Source organism: Megalops cyprinoides, chromosome 1, assembly GCF_013368585.1.
Source record: "Megalops cyprinoides isolate fMegCyp1 chromosome 1, fMegCyp1.pri, whole genome shotgun sequence".
Classification (NCBI taxonomy): Eukaryota; Metazoa; Chordata; class Actinopteri; order Elopiformes; family Megalopidae; genus Megalops; species Megalops cyprinoides.
In genome coordinates this window covers 32,698,209-32,724,182 of record NC_050583.1, presented here as the reverse complement: position 1 = coordinate 32,724,182, position 25,974 = coordinate 32,698,209, and the positions used below count along the sequence as shown (strand labels likewise).

The following is a 25,974-nucleotide window of genomic DNA, read 5'->3' as shown; positions in this document are numbered from 1 at the left end:
AGCTGCCTCCGTAAAAATCCTCATATACATGCAACACGATTAACTGAAAATCAATGCGTTGCTTAATCGATGCTAACTGGCTGGGGAGTTAAAGTTCTCTATCTAGCGATAGATTTGACAAACATAGCTAGTTAGCTAACAGGCTACCTATCTGAACTATTGTTGAAGACTAGCTGCTTAAACAGGTTGGCTGCTTCATTTGTGATAGGCTACTCTAAGCCCCTGACAACAGCAATGCTTACATCGCCACGTAAGTAGGCCTATGGTTAGTTTTATTTCGCTTGGTAGTAATCAAGCTAATGTGGGGATCCACAAAGTTATTTTTAGATATAGATCTACAGAGCTAACCAATCAAAAATTAATTTGGAGGTAGCCAGATTGTTATAAGCTATTTAAGGAAGTCAGCTAGCTATTCAAATGATGGTTTAAAGGATTTATTATGATTGGGCGTGTAACTAACAGATATTCAGCTAACTGTTGCTATAATGGATATATTTGTTAAATGGGAGAGTTGCATCATTAAAGTCATGTTCCAGTTCCATGCTCGGGCACGGTTAGCGATCACACTGATGCGTACCGTGCCCGAGTCCAACTGAACCGTGCCCGAAACCACCTCTTCAAGTGGACCCGGACACGGTACGGAGCGATCACACTAGTCAAACGAACTGGACGGATTACCTAGTGTGAGTACACCGGTACTGCTCCCCGGGAAAAAAAAAAAGGCCTAGATGATAGTGATAGGCGTGTAAATTTATTTAGTGACCAGTTTCACTTTAGTCATCTTTTGAATAATTTGGCAACAGCGATTGTAGCCTAGGCTATTAGCTAGCTAGTTTCTGTAGCCTACTGTTGAAACTACTGTAGCCTACGTTTAATAAATTTTGATTACAGGATACGTTGAATTCATGTTAAACGACGACACAAGCATAGTAAATCCATTAAACAGGTTTTTATTTTCGAAGATAACTCCCGCTCGTTGACACAGCTAGCTACAACAGTCGTTTAAAAAGCACTTGGCCAAAAAAAAAAAAAAACACATTGAGTTCACGAGGTAACTGCCTTTGTAAATCAAGGATGTAGGAAGTATTTTGGGCTACTCACCACATCCTATTTTCGGTATCAAATTCTTTATAGCCTACTACTGAACAGTATTCTGTTTGAGTATGTCGTAAATTTTCATATAGCCTATAATGTTAGCTTGTTACTTATTTCGCTGATCGTTAATGAACAAGCTAATGTTAGCTAGCCAGCTGTTTTGTCACTGACATATTGCTGAATAAAGTTACTTAGTATCAGCTAGCTAGCTAGTAGCCTAATACCGGTGGGAGAATTATATGTGCTTATGTAAACTGAGCAGTCAAAGTATCACAGCTCAGTAAACTATGCTGACAACTAGGGACCAATTTCTGTGTCAACTGTTGCATTAGCTTGCTGGGCACTAACGTTAATGTAGGCTAAATGGATACCTGTGTATATATGTTTAGACCAAATAGTTGACTAACAGCCTTATTTCAAGCCATCCTGATATTGTTTTATTCTTCAATCAAGATATATGCTCCTTTAAGGACTGGGATTACGTATACAGACATAAAATTCATAGCAAGTTATGCCCCCCCCCCCCCCCCCCAATATCAAATTCTCTCCTACGCCCTTGATTATAGGTGAGGTATTCCTTAATACACTGGTTTATTGTATCACAAGAGTTGCCTGTTAATGTGCAGCTATGTACCCACTTCACTCTTAAGAGATGAGGAGAATCAGGAGTTGTCCTCTGCCTTATGAACAAGTTCTAGATGTAAAAAAAACATGTTGACATCATCTCCAAGTCCACACAATAACGGGTATGCTCCTTAGCTCCAGTTACAGCAGCAAAAGAGCATTTAAGCAATCTAACCATTTAAGAAAAATAGTATTCGGAATGGTCGTGTTTTGTTACCAGGAACGTGCATAAGAAAAAAAAGATGAAACGGGCGTGAACACCCTTGTTTGTTCTTACTCTCGTTCATATGATGATGAATCCCAGTTGGTCTTAAATTAGATGCTCGTGCAAGTTATCTCTGATTAGCAATAAGTAAACGCCCCGGCAATCCCATGCATAAGCATAGGCCTATAGATGATTCTGCCGAAAGGGGAAAAGAAGATATTTTCTCTGATTCAGAGGCGTAAACAATTCTGACAGAAGTGGGTGCAAGAAAAAATATATGCGCAGCAGAGTGTCGATAAATCACTGATCGAAAATAAGCACAACATCGAAAGGACTCCTACATCTAAATCAAATTTAGATCAAAAAGTTTGTCCTTATCTTGTCCAACCAAGAAATTTGTGTCTAACACATAGAAAGTAGATGTACGCTGGGGATGAAAAGGTGCATGGATAGGTGTAATTCATACTTTTATTCAAAGACGCTTGGTTAATTCAATGCAAATTTGAATCGTAGCCCTGTTCTCTTGAGCACAGAGCAGACCTACTCTCGTTGCTGTTCCTCTAATGGCGAACGAATGCCATCTTTAATGGACATATTGTAGAGGACACACCGGGTCAGGGTCATCTTGCACAACTTCTCTGTTGTGTAGAAAAGCACCCTGTCTGCTGTGTTCAAAACACATCTGCCAGCTTTTCAACACACCGATAGTGCTCTCCACCACCGAGTGAGTGCATTGTATGTGGCTTTAACCTCCCCTGGTGTCTGCCAGCAGTGACATCAGACAGGGTTTCAGCACGTAATTTATGTATAATACAGAGTGCAGCTCTGATGAAGGTCACTTGACCGAAATGTTTGTTAATTTGCACATGGGCACTTCACTACCTTATCTCTTTTGGTGGCATTTTTAGTCCCAGTAAATAAACGTTTTTTTTTTTTTCATATCTTAGATTGTTTACCTAAACTGACTCACCCGTAGTAAGCGCTGAGTTCAGTGTTCGCTTATAGGCACTAAACCAAACTTTAAGCACGTATCCTCTGTTTACTATAAACAGAATCGCAGTTGCAAATTGGCAAGTTAGATAAAACGTCTTCCTTAAATTTGTGTGCTAGCGTATGTAGTAGGAGTGGTCTGGAACAGACGTGAAATTCATGCGTTTGTAGAACCAAATGTCAGGTGCAAAGAATGATGAATTCCAAAATACGCACATTATAGGCACAAAGACAGTTCACATGAATAGTGAATTTGGCCCATTGTATGTTTACCAATGTCGAAGCACTGTAAATTCGTGTTATTGTTACCCCACATGAACATTGAATAGATTCAGAGTGTAAATAAAATTCCATCTGATGGGTCTGGGTATCAGTGCATACTGATTACGACATTGCAAGGTGGGTTTGCTTCCATAACATTTTGCAAGTTTCTACTTTTTTCTTATTTCCAGACATTCCTTTTTTAAATTTTATCATTTACATTTACAATTTACATGTACATACAGTATACATAAAATACAGTCCTGACATTAAATAGTTGAAGTGTTGACAAAATGCACTCAAAAGCTGTATTTGTAGTAAATGACAGTTGGCTACAATGGCTGTGCTCATCCACAGTAACACAGCTTGGCCCGGACAAACAAGTAAAGGATGAGAACTCAAGAACAAAGCTCAACAGTAGGAATTCTTTGGTAAGCCAGTCCCATTCCTCTTTGTGAGGCATTCGGCTGATTTGTTTCAAAGCAGCACACCAATCCGTGGGTTAAATTTATCTTCCATTAGCAGAGCACCGTTAGCAGAGTTGCTTTGACAAAATCAAGCAGCAATCGGACTGACCATTTCCCGTTCATTTTCCTTTTCGTGTGAAACGTGAAACAGAAAGTTTTGCTGGCGGATTCCTCACATGCAGCACATGTCCTGGTCTTTTCACAGTTATTTTTCCCAATGTGTTGGGAGCTGAAAAGGATCTTTTATCATTCTTTTGTCAGGGTAAAGACAAGTGACCTGGGTTTGTTTACAAGAAAAGAGTGTTTAACAATGAGTGTTTGAGTAAACAAACGCCAAATGACTAATCCAATGCCATGAAATATGAATCATCATAGCTGCCACTGCATCCTTTTCTGTACAAACAACAATGATGCCCACACTGATGCTCTTGATTATTAGAAAAAAAACTGAAATGATTAAAACAAATGTTATACAAGTATTTTATTTAAGGGACTCATTAGACACCCTGTGCATTCACCCAGCACAATATCCAAGAGCCACGTGTCATACAGGATCAACAGCACTTCACCAAGCGATGTCCATGCAATTATGACTGTTGGCCAATTTCCTCAAGCCTTAGTGGCAGTCCCAAATCCTGCAGCTTACCTACTGTTCTCATCACCCAGGTGAGTCAGCTGTATTTCCTGCAGCACATCTCTTTATTATAACATGTCTTTTTTGGCCAGGGGATAGGATTTAACCAAATGACACATGAGCTAGCTCTAAAGAAGTGTAACTAGTCATGTTATTAAAAGGTGGACAATGAATACTGCAAACATTTCACAGCACACTTACAATTCACTTACAATTCACTCCTCGTGGCAGTATTTACAAGCAGAGTTTGTCACACCCTGTCACATATTCTGTTGCACTTAAGCAAGCAAAACAAACAAGTTTCATTAACTGATGCGTCATGCTTGCATAGAAGCACGAGTGGACACAGAAAGGAATGGAAGAAAGTGGAATGATAAATACCCTGGATGTCTATTCTTTTTATCACTTCTGACACATTTACTATACAATAATGCTCTCTGACTGCATTGTGCACAGGGAGGTCGCTGGTTTTTAAATTTTAATATTACAAATATTAATAAATATTAATAATGATACATATAACCGCATGTAGTGGAACTGCATTGCAGTGTAGCTAGTGTGACAAAGTTGTGACCATAGGGGTAGTTTTCATCAGTGGAATAGTAAAAGCAGAGTAATTAAAATAAATAGATTTATACAGCTAATTGAGCTGGACCAAAAGGGAAAGTAGTAGCCCCATTTGTGTCTGCCAGTTGTGAAATGTTCACATCCACACCAACTGAGCTCTTTCTCTTTCAAAAGATCCTCCCTTCTCCTTGGCCTTGTTTTCACAGAATTCTGAGCTATAGGGGAAAATAGCATTGCCGTATTTTGTTTATACATCATCAATATGATTATATTTGGAGCCTTTAGCCCTTCCTACGCAATGCTTTGATGTCTTTATCACTGTAATCCTCCTGCTCTCACTGGTAGTTCAGAAACACCACAGGCTTATCCTTGTGAATTCATACTTACACTGTATATTTCCTTGTACCAAAAATCAGCGAGATAATTCGTTATTTTGTTCTTTGTTTTAGTGTCAGAAGCATGAAAACCTCTTGCAGGCAAACAATCTGAAAAAAAACATACTGTAGGACAACACACTGCAATGCAGGAGGATTGAGTTCAAGCTTGAATCTCATGAGTGTCCAAACTACAGCTCTGAAACATATTCTGTTAGTAACATATTAAAAGACTATCTTGATCCTGTTATTATGGATATGTTCTTTAGGATTAAGATTGGTGATATTCTTTTTGGTGAGCATGAAAAACACCTAGTGCCTCCTGTGTCTGTGGTGTAAACAGAACTGTTTACACTGTGGTGAAAAAAACAAGATTGTACAGGAAAATACCTGTTACCTGTTAATTGACAAAATTTTTTTTTTTTTTACATTCTACAATTTTGCTGTAAATGCATACAATAAAGGCACAATCATAATTTTTACCAGAGGCTGTGACTTGATCCTTCTTAGCCCTCCCAATCTCAGAGTTCATCTAGTCAGTTTGAATTTGACTGTTTGCTTTCTCACTGGTGTGTTGAGGTACAAACAAAGTGTACTACTGTGTAATGTTACAGCATGTGATGTGTGTGTGTGCCAGGTTGTTGTCCTTGGATGCATCAGCACTAGCTGTTATTTCACAGGTCAATGCTGAAGACTTGCTAACAGTGGAGGCTACCCTGCCAAGATGCATTGAAAGCCATCCAAGTTAAATAGAGAGGCTGTCATTCTCTTAAATCTCTTGCCTTTTATGGATGGTGTTATAGAATATTTTACATTAGCAATGAAAAATATCAATAGCCAGAAATAAAAGCACAGCAAGACCTGCAGTGTCCTTCTGCAGTACCTTGGGCCTGATTCTGCCTGCAGCCTGGACAAAGTATTTTTGCAAGTATACTTTGCAAGTATTTTTGTTGCATATATATCAACTTTATCAATCATAATAATTGCATCACTGGTATAGTATACTATATGTCCATGCAATAAAATCCATCAATTTGTTGAAATACATTTGACCTATGTCATCAAGACATCATTATAACAAAGCAAAAAAAAAATGTGGCTCCAACTCAGCAGGTCTGGTTCTACTCAGACACAGGAAAATGCTCAAACGTATGTAGCGAGGCACAGATGAAGATTTCTGATCTGGTTAAGATAACATACTTTGCAGGCTGTCAACAAATTTACAGAGCCAATCATATACTTTTTGATTTTAAAATGATTTGTCAGCTGTGTTACAGACAGGCTGCGCTACCCAACCGGAAAGCTTGTTTAAGAAAAGCACTTTCAAGACAATTCTTGAAATTTTCTTCTATGTTGTAATCTGTGGAAGGATTGGATGCTGTGAAATACACTAATCTTCTACTTAATGTTGCTCCTACCTGGCACCACTATTATTGTTTAAATCATAATTCAACATAATCACCTTATGGTAGGCTCCCAACAATTACAAGAACTCTTGCAAGAGAGATGGACAGTTCAGCATGCCCAAGCATGACATAGCAATAACCCTCTTAATATGAGGTCTGAATAGCAGTGGTCATCAGGGTCTGCAGATTCACAAGAAGGACAACATAAATAGAACTCGCCTCTTCCTCACTACTTTTTCAGATAAGGTCAGACTGTGATGCACTCAAGCCTGGACTACTGCAGCTTCTTCCTTGCTGCAGCATCTGCATGTCCCTGCAGCTCTTCCAGAATACTGCTGCTGATCCACAACATCCACAAATTCTCCCAAGTCTTGCTCTTTCCACTAGCTTCCAGTTATGACTCAAATCTCTTTGAAAACACAGGTGTGCCCTACTGGGTTTTGAGTGGAACGGTTCCCTCACTGTCCCCAATCCATCACCCAAACCCTACACGCTGTCAAGGTTCCTCCGTTCTGCACCGTCAAGACACCTGGGTGTCCCGCTCCTTTATAGAAACGTATCAAGCTCACATCCTCTGTCTCTTCTGGCTCTGGTATGGTAGAAAAAGGTTCCTGTCAAAAGAGGTTCCTTCCAACTGAAGACCCATCTCATTAGAAGACCCCCCCCCCCCCAAGCACAATCCACCTTTCCTTACTTGCTTACATCTTCATTTTATATGTACTCTTAATAACCAAAGCTGACCTCTTCCTAATTAATGAGAAAATTTGTATCCTGCACAGAATGTGTTGCTATTGTTTCAAGAGTGGCAGTAGACCTATGCTCTCTAGGTCACTGGAAACAAGAAAATAAGAAAATACCTCTACTTCAGTATGGTCAGGTGAACCCAATGTTCCGCCCATTAGGCTATGATCTACAATTTGAGGGAAAACGAAATGCAGTCTAATTGGATGCATTTTAATACCAGGTATAAATGTGTGATAGGTGTCCAGATAATCGTCCAAGTACAAGTAATACCAGGTGTAAATGCACCCTAAGGGGCAGGATGGAGAAGACCAGCACAATCATGTGGGTAGACCTGAGTGTGTCAACATCAGATCATAGCTGGAACTGCGAACTACAGACTTACCATACCACAATATGGCAACATCACTGACAGATCAGTCTAGTAGACACTCAGTGTGTAATAAAAATCTGCACAGTGGCAGTACTAAATAAAATTGCTCTATGGTATATCTGAGGATTTTGAGGGAGTGTCCTGTCCTTATTGGATAGGATACTCTAATCAAAGGGAATACCTGTTCTGCTGACATCTCCTTAATTCATTCATCTGCTCAAAGGATGTAGATCAAAATGGGATATTTTTAATTTTATAAATTATAAGGTCTGTCACCTGTAGCAATAAATATCACTTTTAATGGCCTCTGATTAGATGAGCATCTTAAAAAAAGAAACAAAGGTGACATGAGCAAATTAACTGTTTATCCCTATTAACTGATATTGGAATTAAAGGCTTTTAATTAAAATTTATATCACTTCCACTTTCAGTGTATCAATTAATAGCATACTCAATCACTGCATTGAAATTTGTGCATCATTTCTCAAACCAGGGATACTGCACTTCTCCCAGAAGGTTAGTGCTCTGTGTAGCTAGCTAGCAAGTTAATACTGATTTTTTGTACCATTTAGGCTGTAAAAATAATGTAATTTTAAGAATTGTAACAGGTTGTTAATATTTGACATTGGGCATTTTGTAAGCTTAGTACTTCTAGTTCCACACTTCTGTTATCTGATAGCTAGATAATGTAATCACTTGAAATATGCTGCCATCGTGTCTAGCTAGCTAAACAGATGTTGTTGTTCTAGAACACCACTTGGTACATTCTCACTTGATGCTTCCCTTGAGAAAAACTAGCAGTTATGTAATGTTATCCAAAAATGCTGAACTCAACTCCCTGTACATTTAAATTAAATATAAATATACATCTGATGCTTCCTGGGAAATGTATTTTGGCATTTATCATAATACAAAATACTGTATTTTACTTTGATTCATTTTTCCATAACAGTATTTTGTAGTTTAGTTTGATACATTTACCATTCTGATATTTTGCATTTTGTATTAATATACATTATGATGTTTTTTTTTTCCCTATCTCTGATTGCACGTATATTACAGCAGTTCACTGGTGTCTGATTTGCAATTAGGGTTAAAACAACAATCAGAAAAATTAACCATCAAATTTGAATTGAAACTTGAAAGCCAAAAAACTAGGTTTGTAGAAAAAACGATAATAATCCTGATATATTTGCCAAAGACATTCTATTTCATTGCATGGCATGCAAATAATTCAAGCATGTGAAAACATTTAACAGCGTTTTTGTGCTGTGAACAAGTGAATTATCAGTACTTTCCAGGGGAGAGAGAATAGGGACTGTGGAGCTGATTTTATGTGTTTTCTTTCTTGTATCATAGGTAATAACATTTGTATTTTAGCTCGAATGTGTCAGGGTGGCACCAAAATATAGCCTACAGTACTGAATGCTCATGCAAGTCAAGCACAACTCACTCTCACTCCTGTTAATCCAATCCTCTGGCAAGCATTCATGTCTGATCTTGCTTGACAATGGCACGCAGAGAGTCAACTTTGCTTTTCCTCATGAAAGACCCAACAACAGATCTCCTGCTTTGCACATCTATGTTGCCTGCTAAAACCCCAAAACTCAGTATTTCAGCCATTAGAACAGCTTCAGCAGGAAAATCCGAACCTTCCCTTGCTATGGCTTTGTTTTGCCCATCATGGTAACCTCCATGGAGCTATCAAAAGACTGTCCGAGGCGATAGAACTCTTGCTCTACAAAACTGCAGCAAATCTCCACACTGTACGCCCACTGTTTTCTCAGCTGCTCAGTTCCTATCACTGGAAGGGGATCTGACTCACTTAATTACAGAAATGGAGTTTTCTCCCTCCCAAAGAGGAATTTTCTCTTGAATGAACAGTGCTTGCATTTCAAAACAGAAACCACTAAAACTAATTCAAAGCAATACATATCCACTATGCAACAGAAGTCAATACACCCCTGTGCAATATCAGTTAAATGTCAAATGATTCAAAATTGTATCACCTTACAGTAATTTCATTACTTCTACGTTGAACAGTAGGGTATTTGTTCTTATGTAAAATTAAAAAACTAACAGCTTAGATTTACTATATTAAAAATACAGGCCCCACAATAGGAACTCAATGCAACACAAGTCAATACGCCTTTCATTACTGAGATTCAAATCTTTTATTTTTTTTCAATACTTTGTATATCCACCTTTGTTTTTGATGACAGACTCTATCCCCCTCGGCATGGAGGATACCAGTGTTGCACAAATTTCTGGAGAGATGTTCTGCCATTCTTCAGAGGTAATTTTTTCAGCTGCTGTTTGCTGGAGGGGTTGTGTTGCTCTACCTTTGCCTTTAAAATACCCCAAAGGTGTTCTATTGGATTCAAGTCAGGCAACATACTGTACTTGGCCAGGTCATAGTTTTCACTTTTTTCTTCTTTAGAAACTCTTGTGTGATTTTGGTAGTGTGCTTTGGGTTGTTATCATGCTGGAATATTCCTCTTCTGCCAAGCTTCTGGAGACTGGGAGTCTTCTTGTCAGCCAGTATTTTGGTATATCCACAGGCATTCATGGTGGCATCTATAAATGTCATCTCCCCAACACCTTTTGCACTCATGCAGCCCCATATCATCACACTCCCGCCTCCGTGCTTTTCTGTCGGAACTATGCATTCACTGTGGTAGTCCTGGCCAGGTTCACGCCAAACATGCTGGACCCCATCTGACCCGAGCTAATTTATCTTGGTCTCATCTGACTAAAGAGTATGCTTCCAATATTCATCAGGCTTCTTTTCATGTTCTTTAGCAAAGTTTAGTCTTGTAGTTTTGTGCTGAAGAGCAAGCAAGGGTTTTTTTTCTTGGACACCGTCCATAGAGGTTGACGTTATGCAATGTCCTTCGCACTGTCTGAGCTGTCACAGCAACTCCGATTTCCATTGATAGCCCCTATGCCAAGTCTGAAACACTTACCTGTCTGTTTTTCAGAGCTAGATTGTGCAAGTAGCACACTGTCCATGCCGTCATCTTAGGAGCACAGCCACTGCGGCTCTGATTAGTGGTACTATGGCTCGTTCTATACCTCCTGATTACTGCTGCAACTGTGTTTCGACTGATCTTTAATTGGTCACCAATCTTCCTGTATCCTTTTCCATCTTTGTGAAGTCTCACATTCAGATTGTTCAATTCCTCGGGCAATTCTTTTCCATGTGGAGCCATGATGCAGACATGCAGATAGACACAGCCCATAGGTCCAAAACTGAGAAAGTTCTGGTGTTCACAGGCCATTTTATGACCATGTTCATGCAATTAGGCTAATTGGAAATCACAGGTATATTCAATTTTGTTTCGATGATTACAGGTTTTCTAACTTGTGTGTCAGTGATCACAGGTGTATTTACTTTTGTTGCATTGAGTTTCTACTTTGAGGCCTGTATTTTCAATATAGTCTTTTTGTTTTCGATTCTTCATAAGAGGAAATACTCTACTTGTCAACTTAGAAATAATGCAATTATTGAGAGGTGATACAATTTTGAATCATTTGACATTTAAGCGATATTGCACAGGGGTGTACTCACTCCTGTTGTATGCTGTCTTAAAAAATTGAAATATCCAAACCACCCAACCACTGGTATTCAGCAAATTGGAATAAAAATAATGTTGAGTGGCAATCCACATAAAAATAATAAAAAACAAATAAAAAAAAAACTTTGAGTGATGTGATGCGGCCATTTTTTGAAGTGTATGAAATATGTATGAAATATCTGCAAACATAAGTCATCAACAATGCAGGAGTACTCCTGAAAACTGACTCAATGCTCCAACTGCTGCTCTGCTTCTCTTGATACAAAAGACCTTTCAACACAATTCCCAAAAGACCTCGGAAAGCACGATTTGCGAGGTTTCCCATATCTGCTACAGAAAAGCTAACATATTGTACTTCTCAGTCCCAGCATATCTAAATTATTTACATCAAGTAATAACAAAAATACAGCATTGATAAACACCTGATTTAGTTTTACAAACTTCAAATCCTTCACATGAGTTCAAACAAAAGAGAGTTGCACAATGGAACTGGTTAGTCTGGGGAAAAACCTGCATCAGTTTTAATTCTGACAAAATACTTCAATGCACCAAACCAACATGTCCAGGAGACAAATTCAGCCTACACCAGGAAAACATATTTGTGAATAATTAGAATTTTCAGCACTCACATGTCCTCTTTGTCTCTCATTGGCCGAGTAGTTCAGTTACATGTGATTGCACACAAACATAATAACTACAACATCAAGATTTTCTTATCAAACCCGCAGAAGATCACCTGTGACAGAATCACAGGTGTAAACCAACACCACAGTATATGGAAGAATTTTCCCAAAAGTAAAAAGAACAAATGTGTCTCCTTATGAAAAAGAGGAATCATTTTTCAAAATTTCAAATACAAAGTAAAACTGGTTTGGAGACCTCTTATAGAGACAAGCAATATGTTCTGCACTTCTGGCACAACTGAATTTTTTCAAGTACTTTGCATCAACTTGGTTGTAAAACTGATAATAAACTACATTCCAACTTCTTTACTAGATCATCGAAAGTGGATATTTTATTTCTCTGGAATAGTTTAGTCCATCTTATTTTTCATTGTCACCTGAACTTTTTGTCTTGAAATTATCAATCCATTTACAAAAGGAAATGGTACTGAGGAATGGGTATTGTAGTTACAAGCTGTAAGCGAAAATGATCTCCCAAGCATTTATGCATGGCATTTCATTATCAGAGACATTTGTAACATATAAGTAAAACAGTCACATACTTTCAGCATCTAACATTAAGATGTATTTCTCTGCTTAAATGGTTTTTGTCCTGATAGTGGCCTATAACATTTTATGAAATACTCTCACAGTTATTTAGATTCCCTAATCATTGCCCATTTTCCTTTTTAAATACTGGACATTATGTGAGCGTATTTCATAAAACGTTATAGGCCACTATCGGGACAAAAACCATTTAAGCAGAGAAATACATCTTAATGTTAGATGCTGAAAGTATGTGACTTAGGGGGCGACAACATAGTAGTATATTAATTAACACCTGGATGTTGGACACCATTGCCTTTTGAAGCCTTGTTGATATCTATCAGTCCCTTTGTGATTGGATAGTCATTTCCCACAAAATAACATCAAGTCGCATGCTTTGTTGACAGCTTTCAAATATCTCCCACATCAACTTCATGACTCCGTGTATAGAACAAAGTACAATCTGATTACATACGTGATGAAGATTAAGAAGCTTGATGTATCACAATAAATTTACAACGATATAACGATATATAACGAATAAACAACGATAAATGTTCATCAATAATAATAAATATGCACTTATGCAAATAATATGCTTGAGATCAGAGACTATTTAAAATGTTATAAAAGGCTAAAAAAAAAAAAAAGTAAAATATTAATTACTGGCAGGTTACATTTTGTTGTGGAATAGCACTGGAGGATCTGTTTCACAAACGACCACCAGAGCGCAGGAGAGAGCTTTAACTGATCACCACAGGTCAGTATTATTTCCGTAGGACCAAAGGCACTTGGTTCGACTCATGCATGGAGCGAAACCAAATAAGAAGAGTACAATTATTATATATCCGAGTAAGAAGAATGTGTGGATGCGAAAACAAGCAATATGAAGTGATACAAATCGTATCTGTTATTTCAGAAAATGTGTCATTATGTTTATAGTCAATTTACCTAAAAGATGTAGGACAATAAAGATTTGTTCTCAGTAACCTTCGCTACTGTGAGTCTTATTTTGAAGGCTAAACCTCGATAATGACGCTTACAAAATAACGTGCAAATATTAAACAGCGCAAGGCTTATTAAGCTTTATGAGCTGACACTGTATTATTACTGTTTTCTATATTGACTAAAATCATGGTTTAAATGAACGAAAGACGATTTTGACTATGTCGAAACTGTTATTAATGGTAGGTTGAAGGCTCACCCGAGGTAAGATTTTTTTTTTCCTTCTGAATTTCTCAAACGGATTCAAGTCTGTAGTAGACCGTGTGTGTGCGCTGTTTTAGTTGATGTGCCGCGAGTGCTCTGATGAGCTCACATTGCTGATGCACATATCGTGTCTACCAATCAACAAAAGGCGTTAGGACAGCAGGCAACCCTCCCAACTAGTCGAGAGAGTCAATGAATATTAATACAGAGGCAGCTCACTTTCATCCACACAAAGTTAGCAGATTATCAAAGGAACGACTACTGTCAGCAGTGCAGCGTCCATGAAAATTTCACCATCATATTTGGATTTAGACTCCGCGGATGCGTAACTGTTCATTTTCAAGCCGGCGTTGTGCATGACAGTGGTGGTGAGGAAGGAGCTAAAAAGCTGCGAGGGACGTGTAGCAGATGAAGACGTGCCTTGCACACTACTTCCAAGACTTTGGCAATTGCTAGTATTTTTCCTTAAAATGTCAAGACCTCCTCCATCACGGTCTGTCCAATACAAGCCGAGCCGCTCATTTGGAAGGATGCAAGATCGCAGCCTTTCTAATCTAAAGGTCCGGTCCTATAAATTGTGACAAAGGCTGTCAGCATTGAAATAAGAAATCGATATTCAGGAATGCGTGGCGATATTCTTTTAGAATCTTAACGATCTTTGCCCCATCTCTTCCTCACTGTGCGTCTAGGGCTTTCTGTTTAAGGTGAGTGGTCCAGCTACTTGCAGTTTCAGCAGGAACATTGCTGATAGTGACAGATTATTATTGTTGAGGGTCCATGCGAGACTTTGGGTGAAAACATGTCTAGCCACTTCTCTGTGAGGATCACTGCTATCAGAGATGGCATTTTGGTCCAGCACTTCAGTTTTTACCTCTAAAGTGCCTCGGAAGATATTATTCATGTTTACTCTCTCCATTTCTGTCACGTACCTGTTCTATAGCTTGATGAGCTGCTACAACTCGTTACAGTTCCCCTTGCAAGAAAACTACGCGTACCAAGCGAGGCTTGTGACAGAGGACACAACTTTCGTAGCATTCAGAGAGAAACTTTATTCAGCCACATCCCAGGGTTATTTCGGCGAGGACTTGGTAGAAAGGACCACCACCGAACAGACCGTTGCGAGCTATGCCATCCCCACCGTTGACCAGTCAGATAATGTGGGCAGCGAACAAAGGGCGACGGAATGGGTCAGAACACAACTTGCTCCGACTGAAATGATCGCGGGGGGTCAGAATGCAGTTTTCGAGAGAGAGCACCAGGAATCCAGCACCACGGACGACGAGCTCAGCAGAAGAGGGAATAGTACCCCGGATTACGGGGAGAAAAAATTGCCCCAAGCCATCATAATAGGAGTGAAGAAAGGAGGCACCAGGGCTCTGCTGGAGGCTTTAAGGGTCCATCCCGACGTCAGAGCAGTTGGGGTTGAGCCCCATTTCTTTGACAGGAACTACGAGAAAGGACTCGATTGGTACAGGTGCGCGCTTTCACCTTTCCTTTACTACATCCCTCTTGTTAACTGTAAAACTACCAAGCACATGTGCATCTATTCGCAGCAATACTAATATAATGGGTATATTTATTAATTTTTCAGAGATATTTGTTTTAATGCAGCATTGCGAGACATTGGCACTACTAAAAGTTAGTAACATACAACTCGAAGTTGTAGGCAAGTTGAATGGTGGAGTGTTTTGTGTTGGTGCAGTACTAGAAGGGAATCTTAGTAATATGAAAGTCAATGTAATACGTGCCAGTAAAACGTATCCTTAAAGATAAGTGGAGTGAATATTTCTATTTGATATGATGAACAATTCAGATACTGAGATGTAGCAACCCAGCGCTATAAAATACAATTCTCTGCCAACCACCGTGTAGAATTACAATTAAGCAGAAAGTATAGTTAAACAATGCAAACATCAACACTGTAGTTTTGGTCAAGAACATAAAAAAGTGGAAAATGCTATAATTGTACAATTTCTTCCAAATATTTAATCGACCGTTTTACGCTTCTGTTATTCAAATCACACAAGGCCATTCAAAATTTAAGTACAGGGTTAGGTATCAAACCCACCTGTCCGGCAACACCATGCCTCGCATTGATTTATTAAAACTACTGATTACATTCGATATGTTAGGTATACTATGTATTCGTGGTACTGCACAAAGGATTTTCGTTGTGTTACTCAATATGTATTATTCGTAGGTTCAGAGTCACAGTCAGAAATAATTGCTCTGGTATGCTGTACGGACTCGTTTTTTTTTTCCTTGATGTGCACCTGTGGATGCTCTCTGGCTATTTGAAATGCGGAGGTTTTGGGGCTTAGGCTGACGGTAGAGAGAACTGCGAAAATCGCCCCGAGCCATCATTAGGTAAAGAAAATCCACTCCATGGGTCCTGGCATCTATAATATCGTACACGGTCAGTTGAGTTGTGTTTAACTTGAGCAGACATAATTTTACGCCTAAAAAGATTAATATTACACAACAGCGCAGACTGGACAAGCTGTACATTTACAATTTAAATATTTCTCTGTGCATACATTATAGTTGTTTTATATATTGCAAAATTCCAAGCCAATTTATTTTGTCGACTGAGTTATCATGAAATGTTTCCATTGTAGCTGACACCATTTATTTAAACAGCTTTGTCAGCCCTAGTGGTGATAGCAAGCAGGTTTCTGTGTGATATTAAAAAAAAAGCATGTTAGATGAAAACAAACAGACAACACCAAAAATGTTGTGGCTGAAGAAAGGCTTTACATGTTCATCTGATCGTTATCTTGCTAAGTATTACAATACATGACCCTTGGATTCATACTGAATGGAAATGTATCTTTAGGAGGAAATTCAGTTTTTTGTTGTACTGTACCATATTAATCTAGGAAGTTTGTTTTATACTAGATAGAATTATCCCTAAAGATGACTTGGCAGTTTTGAAACAAGGAATGAGTTTTGACTGAAATGCTTTGAGATTCAAAAATTACTACAAAACCCTGGCCAGCCAATTCAGTCAATTTTCCAATTGGCCAGCCAATTTTCACAACAAGAGGATAGAGTATGCCTATACCCATTTTTTTCCCTAGTACCTTGCATAAACAATTCATTTATCATTTCAAAATATGCAATTTCTCCATTTTGCCAAAAGAATGCTTTTTTGATGGCTTTAGTCATAATTGCTCTTCAAATTTGTTTGTGATGGTAATGAATTTTTAATCATTCATGGTAGTTTACTCTGATGGCAGCACACGTTTTCTATCCCTTAGAACATGTGGTGACATAACTAATGAGTAATTCAAATCGAACTTACTTCAGTATATGACAAGCGGACTGAACTTCATGCTGCTGCAGAGCAGTATGCAGCTCCTTGGGTTTGATTTGGTATTGGATTGGAAAAATAGGTATATGTGTCTGAGCTTAAGTATCTGGGACATGTAAATTATCCTTGGATCCAGTTTGGTCAGATTTGATGATTTCAATTCACGAAAGAACTCTAATTCAGAAAATGTAATTTATTTTCATTTATTTCTCTTGTTTTACTTGATATTAACAGGATTGGAATGCTGTGCCAGGAATGCATAATTTTGAGTTCATTTTTTGATTGACAAATAAAAGCTTTGCTGGCACGCTTAACATAATTTTGACAGGGGTTTCCTATGAGGGTAAACATAACAAAATTATGTTTGATTTGATAGTGCAGTCACTTAAATGTACCTTTGAGGCACAGGGCAAATGTCTGTCTTGGCTGAGCTATTCTCTGACAAGTCTGAAATTCCCTAAATAATCCTGAAAGCAGTCTAGAAAGGAATTGCTTCAGAGACAGTAGCATTGAATTGAATGCTTGAATGATCATTTTCAACCTTAAAAGGTAAATTTAGCATTTTGGTTCATGAGCGATCACCATCCAAACAGATTTTAGAGGGAACAGATGTTAGAGGGAACCGTGAGAGATGCTGAAAGCAGAACAATTGTTTTGTTTTTTGGATGAGAACACAGCAGTAATGTCTGGAAAGACGAGGCTCTTGATCTTATGCATGGTGTGTGATTTGCTTCTCGTACGCAGTTTGAGCAGAGGGACTTGAGGGCTGAATTCACCTCTCCAGATCATTGTCAGTAGGACGCCTTCCTCCACTGACTTATGGCTTCTTTCACATCAGCAGAAACTTTATTGCTATGTGGGATAAAGAGCCTCGCAAGAGACATTCCTCACCACAGGGTTATGTTCCTCACCACTCGCATTTGATTTCTCTGAATGCACTTTTTGCTTAGCATAATTTTTCATCTCAGAGGTGAAAGGTGGAAACTATAGGTGTGCCATGTACTAGGCAAAAAACACAGCCTTGCTCAAAATGTAGACACTTGCATTGAAAAGCAACAGAGAAAGTACAAAGCTGGTAAGAACAGAGCCTCAGCAGGTAAACCAAACAGAATGATTTTAGATGAAATAATTTTTCATTGTTGTAATTTAATTACATGATTCAAATAGTGCTTTTAAAATGTTAAAAAAGGGCACTGATTATATCCATCATTATGTCACATTAAGGTATTAGACAACTTATATACAGAATGCTTTAATCAATCTCTATGGCTCTATTTTGTATTTTTACTTCTCAACATGATCCCCAATGTGTCACATATGCTCCTGCTGGTCATTTGATTTGATTACAATATAACTGTACATTTAGCCTATTAGATCAGCTAAATTGCCAGTCCTTTTGTTTGTTCAGTGGAAATTGCTCTGCTGGGCCTCTCTGGGTAGGTCTTTTCAAATTTGCAGAAATTCATGGTCAATTTGAAGTAAACTTTCTTGTTTACTACATTTATTATGCTCAGTGATCTTTGTTAAGGCATTAAGGTGTGTAGTTAATTTTGCAAAGTAAGTTCTGCCTTGTGGGTCTTGTAGTGGAAACATTTCCTATACTGACAGTTGAAGGAGGTGGGAGGGTTTCACTGTATGTTTTATTTGATGAAAATGATTTTGTTCATTGAATTTGTTGTGACTCATAACATAAGAGCCAATGTAACATTTACAATTTAGAAAGTGTAATTTGGTTGGGAATTGGTTTTATTATCAATATAGTTTTTACTTAATTGACTAAACACCCATATCCACAAGCAAATTGGCTGATATGTGATGCAGAAGTTCCATTTGTAGACAAGTTGAAACCCAGCGAGTTATGATTTTGTGATTTTTGCTTTATTTGTGAGGTAGCGTCACTGTTTTGGATAACATGAAGTCTATGCTTCATGTTTGCGTAAATACACGAGTTGGACCGGATAACAATGGATACAGCAGTGAGTCCAAACCTTCCATAAGCTTGATAACTGATAAGAATGCAGGTACAATGGCCATCATTACCATACCTCTAATAAAGGTAAGAAACATATTTTTTCATAATGAAGCGCTTTTAGCAGAAATAACTGGCTAGTTTGTCAACTAATCCCATGTACATTTTTCACCAATGCGTACGACTTATTAAGCAACTATTATATTTAACCACATTTTAAAGTATTAGATGTGAGTATGGTGAAATGCTTTTAAAAAGGCAGTTCTCTCAGTTTGATGTACAATATCAGTGTTGCATTCTGTAAGATAATCCACAAAGGATGCATTTTTTATGCTTTTCTTGTTCAACATTTGTGAGTATTTGCATCTTCTTCAGAAACAGAAATAATTACAAGTGGTAGCAATGTTTCATGCGCACATCTATTAAGGCTGGTGGAAAATTGTTATTATGCTGATTTTACCATTAGAAACCCAGCCCCAGCGAAGGCAACATTTGACAAAGAAAAAGAATACTTCTAAAAAAAGAGCATCTTGTCCTTTCAAGTTTTCCAAAGGGCAGAGATAAGACAAGCAGCCGTTTAGTATTTCTCTATTAGTGCTCTCCTGCCCCATGCGGCAGGCACAGATGAGAGGAGAAATTAACATGTTAAAGTGCTTATCCAACTGGATCTGTCTAACCACAGATGAGCCTCACTGTCTAATACTCCCCCAAGGGCAGTGGATGAGCAAATTCTGTCTTGTTTAGGAGGCATGGATGGTTGTGTTGGTAAATTACCTTTTCAGAATATGTCAAAACACATCCACATTTATGTTCATGTCTGTCTATTCTTGTCTCTACATTTTTATGCATATGAGACAGCAGCATGCCTTACTTCTTACTTGTTCCAATGCTACATCTTTACATATTGAGCGCATACAGTAAGTCTAGATTTGAAACATTCATTTAGGATTAGGCAGTCTCTGAATCAGAGATTTAAACATGTACATGCATATCTACTACACTGTGGGTTTTGAGCGCTACTATGTAGAAATGTGAAAGCCCAGTATTTGCTTTAAGCTTTGTGGATTTACTCAAGTTAAGTAAAGCAATCACAAGCTTTTTCTGTATTGATAGCCTAGGGCGATTGCTGCTGTTACCCCTCAGTAATCCACAGCTCAGCTACGGAAAGGTGTCACAGGAGTCTGGTCAGAATCCAGAGAGCTGCGTCCAGCTTCGGCGCGCATCTCCCTGAAGCTGTCAAACAGGGACTGTGGGGACACCATGAGCCCCTGGGCTGAGACAAAGATTGAAGGAGAGAGATCAAGATCAGAGACACTTCACATGTCCTTACCATCATCAGATTCTGTACTTAGGGGAGCTTCTCTGGTCCTTCTGAACAGATCTGCTGCATGTTCAGATGTAAGAACTGCTAAAAGCCACCTAGGGTGGGTCTCTGAGAAAAGAAAGCATGATTAGTTACACAGAATGTGCCAAGCAGTTAGAAATCAGACTTCAATGGGCCACTGACTGTGGGTGTGTGTTTGGTACATCCAACTGAACACCATAGATTTGTTTGCAAATACTATAAAAAGTTGTATTAATATAAATTCAAATTAACATGCTTAATGAAATAATACATGTTTATTGTAAAGGTTAATTATGAACCGTTATATATAATGATCTACAGAACAATGTAGCACTTATTACACTGTTTTAATAGTTTTAACATAATATATAATGACATTGGTAGTGATTGAGGTGATTCATCCCCCCACCCTTCATCACCACTGCATTCCTCCATTAGTAGATTAGTACCTTACTTCTTGTTTATCCAATACATTGAGAATAACCTTCATGTCTGAGAAGGGTACATGTAATATAGCTACTGCAGGTTTTCAGCCATAGTCCTCACTGTCTGAAAGCCACAGTAGAGTGTGATGCGTTCCCTTTCACATGAACAATAAAATGTGCTGTCTTGTGTGATGCCCTAAATGAGACATTTTCATAAAGATTCCATTAGCCTTGAAATACTTTGTGAATACTGTACATTTTTTTATTCTTACCTGATTACCTGTGTTTGAGTACATGTAAAGTAAGGTTAAGGTGTCCTTTTTCACAAATTTAATCCATCTTGCTGGCTAATTAAAGGGATTCTTGACAGCTCTTAAAACTTTAAGCATGAGCAGTTTTAGCAAGAAATTAAAAAGTGCTCAGATCACTGCCCTCTGATTATGAGTCAGACAAAATTCCACTTGAAAACTGAGGTTTGCCACCACAGGTTTGACTCCAACCAGGTTTCCGCAAGTCAGCTAGATATTCCCTGTTGTCATCATGTGTGCCTTTGTATTTCTCTGTCCTTCTATCCTTTCCCACAGTGATTGTGGATATTGGGTTAAGAAGTTAGCAGGACCCCCCTATTCCTCCATCTCTCTGAGGGTACGCCCTTTGGGGCTCACCCTTTAAGGCAAAGACCCAGAAAGATGGCCAGCAGGCTGGGAGTATTGTATTGCAAGCAGAATTGCTAATATTTGGGTGAATGTTTGGAGGCTGTTCCAGGATTGTGCACCTAGTGTAATGTAGTCAGGCTGCTTAACTTGAGCTATGGCTTCACGTTAGGGTAGCACCTGCCATATATCAGTCTAGAGGGATGTGCACTCCCTTGGCCATTTACTGGGTGTTAATGTAAGCTTCCTTAGGATGCTTTGATGCGAGGTTCATTAAGCAGGAGGATGGCTTAAATAAACGCCAAAGAGTATTTGTGTCTTTTAATGCCCTAGACTAGACCAAATCCCCTCAGCGCTCCTGCATTTATTCATATAATCACACGTTAAATTATGTTAACCTTGCGATGACGTACAACTTGCATAAATGATTCAGATGGATTAATGTATGTACATATGGGGGCAGCATAAAATCCCACCAATCCCATTTTATCGCCAGAAAACACAACCACAGTCATGCTGCAGGAAAAAGAATGGTTGAATTAAAAGTTTTGCACCTGTTCTGAAGTGGTGAATAGCTAATATGTCACCAGCTTCATGTAAACCAATAGAAATGCAGTCTGGATGTTTTACTATCTGGTTAGAAAATTATGAATATGCTATATGTTAGGTACATAGTACATATAAAGATGTAATCCACCTGTTGCTATTAAATGGTATTATATTGTTGTATTCACTGATTACACTGGGGGTTAAAATGAAATGATTTTGTGCTTTAAAATTTACTGCAATTATTTAATTGAAGTGACACCACAAGCTGCACTAGAATGAAGCTTGCCATTGGAATACACATAGCTGCAAAGGACCACGACTTCAGTTGTCTTATATCACATTGAGCTTTAAAATGTCACACTCTATCTGACTAAATGGCAAGTGAATAAGGTATTGGAACATGTCATTCACATGGCAGGATGTCACAAACATTCAGTTGTTCTTCATGCTCAGAAGAGAAAATGTGTTGGTTATTTTAATGTGATTGTACTGTGGAATGAGTGTTCATATTGTATAGTCTGTCTGGCCTATAAACAAAAATAACTGGTTATGTGCCATCTTATTTGATATAGCTGAAATTATTATTTTATAATTATGAAATTAAATAATTTAAGATACAGCATCATCCAAGATAACTTGTACATTCATGCATACATCAACAGCAATGACTTGGAGCCAAATGGCTGTCAGCCCATGCAACTAATAGAACCAATTGTCATATTTGCTTCACTTCTTCAGAAGTGTTTGTTCACCAAGATTTGTGTCAATTGGTTTATTTTAAGAATGTATTGTGAAAGCTGTAAATTGACTCTCTCATCACTGTTGTGTTTTTCTGAAGCAGCTGTTTGTGATCTGAACAGTATTTTGTGTCCTTAAATGGAACTATGTTTGATAGGATTTGTCTTGTGACGTACTGACAATAGTTTGGAGCACAGTTTAATTCTACAGAAATAAATAAATTGAATCTGCTGTCAAAGTCAGTATGATACAGCAGTAATGTCCTTTGTCCCACTTGTGATGCCTTCCATAGCCCTTGGCATCCCTACAATTTTTTTTTTGAGTTTTTGAGAAACCACAAAGTAAATGTACTATAAAATAGTACATTTTTGTACATAAGATATATGTATTTCCTGGAAAATGTCACAGAATTATTGAGGCTGATTTTTACAAAATCATGTCACAGCTTTTCTCCCATCACAAAGACAGGATGATGTAAAAACTATGTGAATTACAGCTTTTAATGCAAAAATATGTAATCACTCCTGGTCATATGAGGAATGCAGACAGGATAAGGAGATGCAAGTTCAAACAAAATGTTTTTGGAACAGGTACAATGTGAAAACTCATTGAAATAACATGCCCTGTAAATCTGTAAAAAAACCTTCATAAGTTTTCAGTAAATCATCTGGGTTTTATAGCCATCTTTGCTAAAATGGATGAAGAAGAAGAAATCAAGAATACGATGTCTCAGCCCCTATGGCATTTGGCCCTCTAATTATGTGATGCATTATGAAATTGCAACATGAAATAAAAGGGTCATATTTCATTGCTGTACTTTACAAAGGGTAATTAATATTGTCAAATCACTGAAGGCCTGTGAGGTGTTGACTTGTTTTTCAAAAAGCTTGGTTAAAGCCATCTTATATCATAAAAGGTGCAAAAAAAGGCCTTAAATGGGTTTGCTCATGTTCCAATTTAAAACTGTGTTCTGCTCTTAAAAGTTGGCAAAGCATTATCTCTGCCAGCTCAAGGGTGTCTTACTTTCAGTTTGTTCCTTTTCAGTGGGATCCACACAGTCATAAAGCCCACATGGTTATTCTCTGTAGCTGAAAACTGCACAATAAGGTTCTCTCCATAAATTATTTATGAATTTTATTACTGAAAAGCAGGTATTTTATTACTAATGAATGTTGAACTGTGCACTCACTACAGCAAAGACCTTGAATTTTCTTTTGACTTCATATGGTTTGAGGGTTTCTGAAAGTGTGCAAAGTTTTAGCTCCATCCTGGGCTGAAATACTGATTTTGGCATTTTCTCTTACTTGAACCTTTCAGCCAAAAGTAAAAAAAAAAACATGTTTGACTTAATGTAATAAACTTAATGACAAAATACAGTATTCTGTTATAGTTTTGTGTGTGAAATTTATATTCAGATCATGAAACCTTTTATAACACACAGTGGAACAATTTTAGGATTACCTTTTTCACTTTCAGAAAACATCCATCCATCCAAAGTTTAAATAGCAGCTACAACAATCACATTTCTGACTCTTTTCATGGCATTTCAAGTTCAAGCACACCACCTCCTCAAACTACTAGGCTTTGCAATTCGCAAAATTGTGTCTTTTTTCTGTGCCTTCTGCAGTTGATTGCATGGCTGTTGCAAGTTAGGTTTGTGGAAGAACATGGCACTTTATAGAGAACAGTAAAAGAAGATGGGGGAAAACATTTCTGTCTTATAATGTGGAGGTGAAAGAAAACCATAGCGAATTGGAATCTGAGGATGTTGTAAAGGTTTATATAGTGCAAGTCAATGTATCATTTGATTCCAAAAACTTTATATATATATTTAGCTGAAGTAAACTAAAGTAATAAAACTGAAAATTTTCTATCACTTTCTATGAAGTTTTTTTCATTTCATGAATTGGATTTCAGTTCTTTCCCTGAATTGACTGAATGAAACGGAATTCACCTCAACACTGCTGATAACACTCACCCAATTCCAATATAACCTTGACAAAGGAGCCACCAAACTTTCTGACACTCTTTCATACCCTCCGCCAGCTGTTCTATGAACTGACTCTAACAGCTTTGCCACAAAGGTCACCCAAACCCCTACAGTTTCTGCTTTTAATAGCAGAACTCTGTATCCAGCCAGCTACCCCACAGCAAAGCTAATTACTAAAACAATAGGGGAGTCTCAGAATTGTGTTCCAAATATCACTGTGATATTGATGTGATGGGGTATTTTTAAGAGGTACAGTCTGTTATTCACAGTATTGGTTAAAACGTAGGTGCCCCCCTGATAGGTGTGATAGTGGGATTCAAAAAAGGAAAACATTTAAAACAAGCTCATAATCAGTAGTATTAAGCAAAGTGCATGGTGACTTTGAGGGGCAAGAGGACATGATTCATTCTCCTGCCTCTTTTGTCAAAGACAATTGTATGACATTTTGCAGTGATCATGTTCATGTCTATTCCAAATAATACACAGAGTATTGTTTCTTGAAGCTTTACATTGAAGGACATGTAACAATACACTGCAAAATACTGCCATATGCATAAAACTGCCTCTAATTTTACAGATCACTTTTGGTATTAACCAAAAACAAACAGATCAGATACTAGGGTGATGGACAAACACATATACAGTAATGCACCCTCTGTCCATCCCTAATAGGTGTAGAAGTGCAAATGTTACTGAGTTGGAGTAGCAGCTAATGTTACTTATTGAATGCAGTAGAGAAGGAAATAGTCAGTAAGTCAATTTTATCAGAAGACATTTTAAGTGTAACCGTCCCAGCCCTGCTATTGATGATGTTAATATTTTGCATACATTTGAAAGGTAGGAAGTACATCTCTCACACTGCCAGTTAAAGCCACCAGAAAAAAAAATGAACTTACCTTCCTTACCTTCAGTATCTTGGGCAAGAAACTGATAACATGTTCAAGAGATACAGATTCAGAGCTGACAGCAAACCTAGTCTTTAGCAACTCAGGGGCCGATTAGCATGACATCAGCATTATCTGTATGGACATACCAGAGGCCCATGCCACTTTCCAGCCAGAAGACCAGAACTGGGAAGATTACCTGGGTGCAGACCAGCTCCTGTAAGCGGAGCTGGAGCCCTTTGCAGCTCTGTCACGTCTACACCCCTCCCCAGTCAGGCTGGAATCTGCTTTTGCCAGATAAGACAGCGCCATGGCGTGCGAGAAGGCACCTCGGGGTAGTCTGATGCCAGCGCGGCAAGTCGTGGAATTTAGTTTT

The 25,974-nt window shown here is 38.2% G+C and overlaps 1 protein-coding gene across 1 annotated transcript in view; it reads left to right on the top strand.

Annotated features, from left to right (window-relative positions):
• The first annotated feature begins 14,571 nt into the window (after window positions 1-14,571).
• Window positions 14,572-25,974, top strand: part of LOC118783274 (heparan sulfate glucosamine 3-O-sulfotransferase 4-like) — an 85,124-nt gene continuing 73,721 nt past the window's right edge. The window contains exon 1 of the mRNA XM_036537058.1: window positions 14,572-15,206. Within this exon, the coding sequence (XP_036392951.1) occupies window positions 14,572-15,206 (635 nt within the window). The remainder of the gene's footprint in view (window positions 15,207-25,974) is intronic.